Here is a 7,757-nt window from a genome sequence, read left to right on the forward strand (position 1 = left end):
GAAGCAAATTCTTGCCTCCCCAACATCCATCTACTTTTCTTTCACTGTTTCAAAAATTTTCAATCAAAATTATTGAAATGAAACTTGGAACTACCTGTGGAGAGGGGAGGGGTACCCCTTTTGTGTACCAGTTGGAAACTTGGAATTAGATCCACATCTCCAGGTCCATAGTACACTTTGCCAGGCTTGCAAAACTGCTGCTCCTGCCACTTGCTTGCTTTTAGAGAGATTTCTCTGGCCAAAAATCAAATGCTATCAAATTCTAAAGTTGGAAGTAGTGTACTACATTACATTTTCTTCAATACCCAGATTTTTACCATTGAATGCCTCCAATTTTTGTTGTTCAAAATCCCTCAGATTGCCAATCAGTCTCTAGCACTGTTCTGTTTTGCAGTGGTGACTTGAATTTTAATATTAGGATCGCCTAAAAGCCCCCCCGGCCTCAAGTAATCTTAGAAATAGGTAGTGGTTGCCATGATTTCCATGTTCCATGGAAAAATAGAAACTTTGATTCAAGTTGCCGACTTGTGACTTGAGCCTGACCATGTGAAGGATGGAATAAATACCCTTTTCTCCTGTGTCCAGGCCAATTCCCACTGGGATGGGATGGTGGAAATTTTATATCTTTCACATGACATTTTCCCTAGTCCGAAAGGCCAATGATGATGAACTTAGATTTAAGGAAAATAATTTATTTAATTTTTTAAGTTAAAATAAAATGTATCGTATCTAATAATTTAAAAATAATGATTAAAAATCATAAATAAAAAATAATTTTAACAAATGATCATTAACTAAACTAAAATTTAAATTCTTTACGTAAAAAAAGACGATTCTTGTCCATTTAGCCAATTTTAATATTGATGATGAATTTTGAACTTTAAAAAAAAAATTGCTTGTTTTCATTTTTTGCCAACAGGATTTTGCAAATCACTTGGCATCCAATATGCAACTAATAAAGGGGCAATTGTAGTTGTTCACGCAGCATTCCTAATCGGTATGATATTTTCCTTTTATTTTTGAGGTAAATTGAAAGGGTGCATACCTTTTTCTAGGCAATCCAAGTTCAGATGAGCTTCAAAAAGGAGGAAGGAACATCACTGTTGCTTTGCATAAGAAACTAAATTAATTACGCATGGGGGAAAGATTAGTGGAGCACTGCCTCAAGCTTTCCAAGATGAAACAAAAGAAAACCCCATCCGTTTCTCTTCATTTGTCCCTTTTTCCAATGGGTGTGTGGGCATCTTACTAAATCAAAGGGAAATGCATTGGGAATGGGCTTTGTGACACGATATCGGGTGACATGATTGGCTTCATCTCTAAGTCAACATCCATCAATGAATGGTTCCACTGCCGCAAACTCGTTCTTTTGAATGGTAAAAAACTATGGTCTGCATAGTGCCCACCAAAAACATCCCTTGAATGATTCCATGGGGAAACAGGGGCTCCAGGCTCACACTTGAATCCAATCTAAACCTCATATTCTCCTTAAATGGCCATTCAGTTTTAGAGCCAGCCAGGCACAAAACGAAAACCATAAGTTGGGCAGGGCCTAGCAGACAGAGTGACAGGTATCATTTTTTCAATGTCTTAATCATATAGCACTAGTAATATGTTGCAATTGGAAATAAAAAAATTATAAATGTTGAAATTTAAAATACAAATTAATATATTATTATTTTTTAAAAATTATTGTATAAATCAATCAAGTTTCAATTTGAACATTAACACGTTAATTGGATAATTGGATTGGTTTTATCTACCTTACAGGGCAGGGTAATATGCAAGTCCGACAGATTTCAGATCCTACAGTTTCTTTACTTCTACAGGGCAAGACTCATTTTCTCCATCGTTACAATGTATAAAGGGTTCAACCCTTTTGGAGACAATGAAAAGTGATCATATCTTTTCCTACTAAATATAGATAAAGAAGATTGGGTCGTAACAGGTTCTTTAGTTTGGGTTCTAGTACTTCGCAAGATTTTCCTTGCATGGGCATTCGATTGGGCTCAGACAGCCTGATGAAAAGGCTTCGGCTTGGTTTGGTTTTGGTCCAAACAAATCTTGGTTCGTAGCCTAGTTTGGTACATGGTCGAGTGTTTTGTTTTGTTTTGTTTTCCCGTTGTTGAGAACGCTTTAAACAAAACTCTTTCTCAACAACGGGGAAAGGAGTTATAAACAGACGAATAGGGTCTCTCTCTCTAGTCTGTTTATAATTTCAAAATGACAGTTTCAAAGGTAGTGTCTTTTGGCACTATTTTCTATTATTTTGTGCTTCTTGCTGCTTCTTTAGATTTTAGTTGAATTGACACCCCGACTCTTGATTTGGGTTATGTTTTGTGGATAAGATCTTGGTATGAGTGAAGTTGATGGGGTGGATTTCTTTATGGTTTTCTTTATTTCAAAGGATTTATGGGTTTTAATGCTTATTTCTGGTAAGCCTGTTTGGTTCCATTTGGGTGCTTTAGTGAAAATGCAATACTTGTATTATCTGACTGTGCTTTTGGTTTTGATATCCATTCAATACAAATTCATTCTTGTTTTGGAATCATAATTGTTTGATTAGCTTGAGTTTCTTCCTGATAAATTTGGAATGTTGTATTTTCATTAGTGAATTTGCTAAATATATCTCATTGAAACCGATGGAAATGAAGCTAGTGGCAATGGCAAACTTAAACTATGGTGAGAGTTCTGATACTTCCCGTGAAACATCTCAAAAAAGTCAAGTCTGGCTGTGTATTTCTGTATCACATAGTTGAAGCCCTGGAAGATTTTTCCATGCTTGCCTTTAGGTTTCTTTCAAGGGTAAAGTATAAACTAAAGCTGTTTCAATAAGGTCTCCTTGATTTTAGGTTATGGTGCTACATATAAAATACATATAGTATAAGTTTATCCTATGCCATATTTCTTGTTAGCATTTTATTCCATACTTGTCGCCTGAAACATGTTGAAATGTTAGCTCTATTTGTGTTGCAGTTGATTGAGCCTGAATGATGACAGGTGCCATGAGCTTTTCCCATTGCAATTTCCTAGATACAGCAGAATCCAGCCCTTACCACATACTAAGACATTCTCCTGCCTTTGTTCCAAAGTTAAGTTGATAGGATCACATGGTTTCGGGCCTTTTCGACAAAGGTAGGTGCAAAACATAGAGCCATGTACATGTCAGATATGAACTTGTTGATGCCTTTACTTTTTTAATTTTTCAGTCGGTTTAATGACAGCTCCAGCCGCACACGTGGATAGTGGATGGATATTCCAAAACGAACAACGTTTCAAAACGCGTTTCAATGAATAGTCCAATCGAATTCCTTCTTTGACGTACTCAAGTCCGCGCGAGGCAACCACAGCCACCCACCACTCTTCCGTTATTCGATTGTAAATGATACATCATTATTTACAAATTACTTCATAATTTGTCTCGATTATTAAATCGAATTTTAATTCAATGGGTTCAAATAATTTAATTTATTTAATAAATAAAATTTGAGTATTATAATATTTTATTTAAATAGTTTGTGAGATTAATAATTTATATTTTTATATATTTTAATTATTTTTATTAAAAATTATTATTTTACTTTTATATATATTTATCAATTCGATTTTAAATTTGATTTGGAATATAAATAACCAAATTTAAAATTAAATATAAAAATTAAAATTTTTTATTCGATAAATAAATTTAATAAAATAAATTCAAATAAATCAAAATTTATTTTTAATAAAATTTAAATTTAAAAATTAAAACTCAATTAAATTCAAATTTTAAAAATTACATTTTTTATCAAATTTAAAATTTTCAGTGCATCAAATCAATTTTATTATTATCACTATATCCATTTAACTAGATTTTATCGTTACCCCTAACTGAAGTAGTTTTGGGAGGAGAGGCGTTTCCACAATTTAGCAAAACTTAATGGGCAAGGCAGCAAAAAAACCAAAATAATGGTTCATAAGGTAGACTCAACCCCTTACCATAAGTCCGGTGGAGAGTCGCTTTGCTCTTTGTTTTCCCTTGTAGTTTCTTCCGTCTTTCCTTTATGAACTTTTTGGGGACTTCATTGCAATAAATTTGCCAAAATCTACCTCCATAACAAAATTCACAAATACTAAGATCAAAAGAAAGAAAAAGTTGCTTTCTTTTCTAAACGATTCTAAAAAAAATGGAGTCAAATCCATGGAGCTTTCGATTTTCCAATTCATCTTCTTCCTCTTCGTCAAGGCGTCACCAAACTCGATCTGGTTAGTATTTTCTGTTTGTTTCTCGAGAAAATAAGAAATAAAATGATTTGAATTCGCGATTAATTTTGATTTTTTGTATTTGTTTTTGTTGTGTTTAGATCTGTTTCTGGGAGGAGGATATGAAGAAGTTGATGGAGATGTAGATTTCAAGGCGGAGTTTTTATGCCCCTTTTGCGCTGAGGATTTTGACATTGTCGGACTTTGTTGCCACATCGATGAGGAACATCCTGTTGAAGCCAAAAACGGGGTACCATTTTCGTAATTTCTGAAAAAAAGATGAACTTTTTTTATTTCTATGGATGAAATTTTTGTTTTTCTTATTGAATTTATTAGAAAAAATATGAACTTTAGGTAGTTTTGGATGTTGATGGAGTATTTTGAAGTTTATAAGTAGAAGAAATGTGTATGGAGTGGTTCATAATTGGCAAAAATTGAAAAATTTTGATTTTACTCCTGGGTTGGTGTTCAAATGGGGATTTAACTTTAGTAAGATTATTGATAATTTTGTTATCTAGGGCGTGTTTGGTGCCTAAGATTATGATATCATAGGATAAGATGATCTTATGATTAGCATTACATTAAATAATGTCATACTATCTTTTGTTTGATAATGTAAGGATTAGGATAGGATAATTTATTTATTGGTCAAAATTATCCTTCCTCAAAGTTTATACAATTTAAATTATTGATATAATTTTTAAGAGTATAATAGGACATATAAGTTCAATCCCATGGATTAAAATAATCCTCTCCACTTTGGGAGGATTGAATCATCTATGCCAAGAGGATGATTAATTTTCCTTACAATCCTATTCCTTTATTTAGATACAAACCAAACATGGTATAGGATGATTATCATCCTATCTTACTCATCATCCTATGCATCAAACATGACCTATATGTCTTTTATTATGAATTTTACGGCTGCTAGAGTGATAGATGTTGTTTGCTTTGATATCATTCTGATTTCTCAAGCGCCTGTGTCTAGCATTCATTCAGAGTAGCACTCTAAGCTGTTTAGCTTTTAAATTAATTTGATATATAAATTCTATGGTTCTTCATGCTGTTTTACATTTTTTTTTCTTCAAATCTATATGTGTTGTTGGTCTGGATACATAACATTGCTCAAGTTACATTCAAATTTTGCTTAATAGGTGTTTGGTTGAATGCTACCTTTTTCAGGTGTGCCCGGTTTGTGCAAAGAGGGTCGGAGTGGATATTGTTAGCCACATTACCATGCAACATGGGAATTTTCTTAAGATATCCTTTTTTATGCAAATTTTGGTCTGCTTGGGTTTATTTGTTATCTCTTGTTTGGTTCTGATGTCAAGGCTGGTTTAAATAATACTATATCCATATTTATATATATATATATATCTATCTAGTCTTAATACTGATCTATCGTTTTGAAAGGCTAAACACTTTGATCTGCTTTCATCTTCACCATGGTGCTTGATTATGTGTGCCATTGTTTAGCTATATGCAAAACATAATAGACTTCATTAGGGTTGTAAGCATTTGTCTTTTCATTTATTTTAGAATCGATCTACATATCTGCTTATAGTGACCAAGCTTATCATTTGTTGCTCTCTTCTTTTAAAGTTTGAATTTCTCTAGTTTGTTTGTGAGTAAGCATGTCCTGATGAATGGTTCAGGTATCCTTGACTGAGTCTTACGTGCAGCGCAAGCGGAGATTACGCAAGGGTGGATCCAATTTGACATTTTCTATGTTGAGAAAAGAACTACGAGAAGGAAATTTGCAGGCCCTTCTTGGGGGATCTTCGTGCATCGTTTCTTCCTCCAATGTAGAACCTGATCCATTATTGTCATCATTTATGTTTAATCCGCCTACAGCTGATGAGCCTTTAAGCTTGCAGCCTCTTTGTATTGCTGAAGCAAATGCAATACAGGAAAGCACAAATAAAGAATTTCTAGAAAGGTATGACCACTGGGGTCATTTGGTCTTGTGATATTAGTACTTGTTTCTCTGTCTGGTACCGATACCCCTAAAAATGACAGTGTTTCTGGTAGTCCACTATGTTATTTGATTTACTGAACAACTTTGAGCAACTTACCACAGTGTAGGAAATGTCATGGCTTAGGCAAAGATTATTTTATTGTTATTATTGGCTTTGCTGGTGAGTAGGTAGATACCACTTGATCATAGCAGCAATTACGGTCTAAGCAGGTTGTTGTAGCTACACATCTTACCCTTGTTGGAAAGGGCTATGAAGGCAATCAATGCTGTCAATTGATGAAATTTTTAACCACGTTGGGCGCATAGTGTTTGTCAATTGATGAAATTCCCTCTTCTTACTAGGAACTTCCCCTTCCTTTCACTTTCCTGTCACTGCAAAGTTTTCGTTTAGATTCACTTTCGTAAGTTATCGATCAGATTCAAGTGTCTAACACTAGTTTATCATAACAGAAAGCCTCAACAGTCACAACTGTCGGACAAGGAGCACGAGGAGAAAGCTCGAAGGTGCGGATTTGTCCAAGGACTGTTGATGTCCACCATTCTTGGCGATAACTTATAGGTTAATTGGGGGGGTATTTGTAGTGGCTATGATGGTATTAATAGTAGGGCTGAGAATCAAGCATAAAGAGGAAGATCTTCATTTTACTGCAGAAATGGTAATCGAACTTTGTATTGCTATTAGAGCTTTTGCGCATAATGGAAAGATGGAAGACCTTTATCCTCTCTATCTATCCTTGCTTGATTTATTCTAAGATAGGAGTTAATCGGACAGTTGCAATGCTGAAAATGTTTTAAGAAAGAGGATTATATGTTATCTCATGTCAAAGAGCTGTCTTATTCTGTAGAAAAACAAAACGAATGGTTCTTTCTGTCTTCTTTTTGGTACTTGACTGGCTGTAAGAATCTTGTCTGCTATGCCCATTTGTGTCCATTGGTGAGTGTGTGGGTTCAAGTCCATTGCAAATTCATTCGAAGGAATAGGATAAACCTGCTACAAGGGGTATCGAGGGAGTGATTTACATTGAAATATCCCAAGGATATCTTTATATTGAATAATAAATATATTTTAGTTAAATTATATTTTAAAATTTTAATTTCTCATATGTTAAATAAATTAAATAAAATAATTCAACAAAATTTTAAATATCAAAACATTATATTAAAAACTCTTAAAGAACTTAAAAATTAAAAGATCTACTTTATATGTTTTTCATTTTATATTTGGATTATGTTATATTTCAATTAAATTTTTGATTAATTTGATTTTCGAACTGAAATAATCAAAAATTGAAATTTTTATAAAATCATTTTTATAAATCGATCAAAATTAATTTGATAGTCAATTGATTAATAGAATTAAATAAGTTTGATTGATTAATTTGATTAAAATCGAATTTTAAGTGTAGATATTTCAATATGTTTGGACGACTATTAAGATTAGTTTTGTTAATTAAAAAAATAAAAAATAAAAAAACAAAAAAATAGGTGATAGAGTTTGATTGAAGTTGGGTGTTTGAATTTAAATTAAATTTAA

The 7,757-nt window shown here is 33.1% G+C and overlaps 1 protein-coding gene and 1 long non-coding RNA gene across 5 annotated transcripts; both read left to right on the forward strand.

Moving 5' to 3' along the window:
• The first annotated feature begins 1,797 nt into the window (after window positions 1-1,797).
• LOC149514183 (uncharacterized) lies at window positions 1,798-3,449 on the forward strand. Of its 4 annotated transcripts, none has more exons than XR_016328466.1 (3): window positions 1,798-2,238; window positions 2,977-3,135; window positions 3,210-3,449. It is a non-coding gene; the product is annotated as an uncharacterized LOC149514183 (long non-coding RNA). The 4 variants fall into 4 exon arrangements; XR_016328465.1 differs by having other exon boundaries at window positions 1,801-2,238; window positions 3,225-3,449; XR_016328468.1 differs by lacking the exon at window positions 1,798-2,238 and adding an exon at window positions 2,252-2,435 and having other exon boundaries at window positions 3,225-3,449.
• Window positions 3,450-3,985: 536 nt separating this feature from the next.
• LOC111293098 (protein DEHYDRATION-INDUCED 19 homolog 4-like) lies at window positions 3,986-7,108 on the forward strand. The gene is made up of 5 exons (XM_022885832.2): window positions 3,986-4,245; window positions 4,344-4,492; window positions 5,428-5,505; window positions 5,922-6,184; window positions 6,674-7,108. Exons 1-5 carry the CDS (start codon window positions 4,167-4,169, stop codon window positions 6,780-6,782), a joined length of 678 nt encoding a protein of 225 aa, XP_022741567.1. The 5' UTR covers window positions 3,986-4,166; the 3' UTR covers window positions 6,783-7,108.
• Window positions 7,109-7,757: the final 649 nt, after the last annotated feature.

Source organism: Durio zibethinus, chromosome 16 (assembly GCF_047325235.1).
Source record: "Durio zibethinus cultivar Kanyao isolate XHJ-2024 chromosome 16, ASM4732523v1, whole genome shotgun sequence".
Taxonomy (NCBI): Eukaryota; Viridiplantae; Streptophyta; class Magnoliopsida; order Malvales; family Malvaceae; genus Durio; species Durio zibethinus.

Excerpts from the sequence above, each read along its gene's own strand:
- LOC111293098 (XM_022885832.2), top strand. The coding sequence starts at position 4,167 with ATGGAGTCAAATCCATGGAGCTTTCGATTTTCCAATTCATCTTCTTCC. Across the intron at positions 4,246-4,343 it reads GCGTCACCAAACTCGATCTG|ATCTGTTTCTGGGAGGAGGA; the intron begins GTTAGTATTTTC and ends TGTTGTGTTTAG. Across the intron at positions 5,506-5,921 it reads AACATGGGAATTTTCTTAAG|GTGCAGCGCAAGCGGAGATT; the intron begins ATATCCTTTTTT and ends ACTGAGTCTTAC.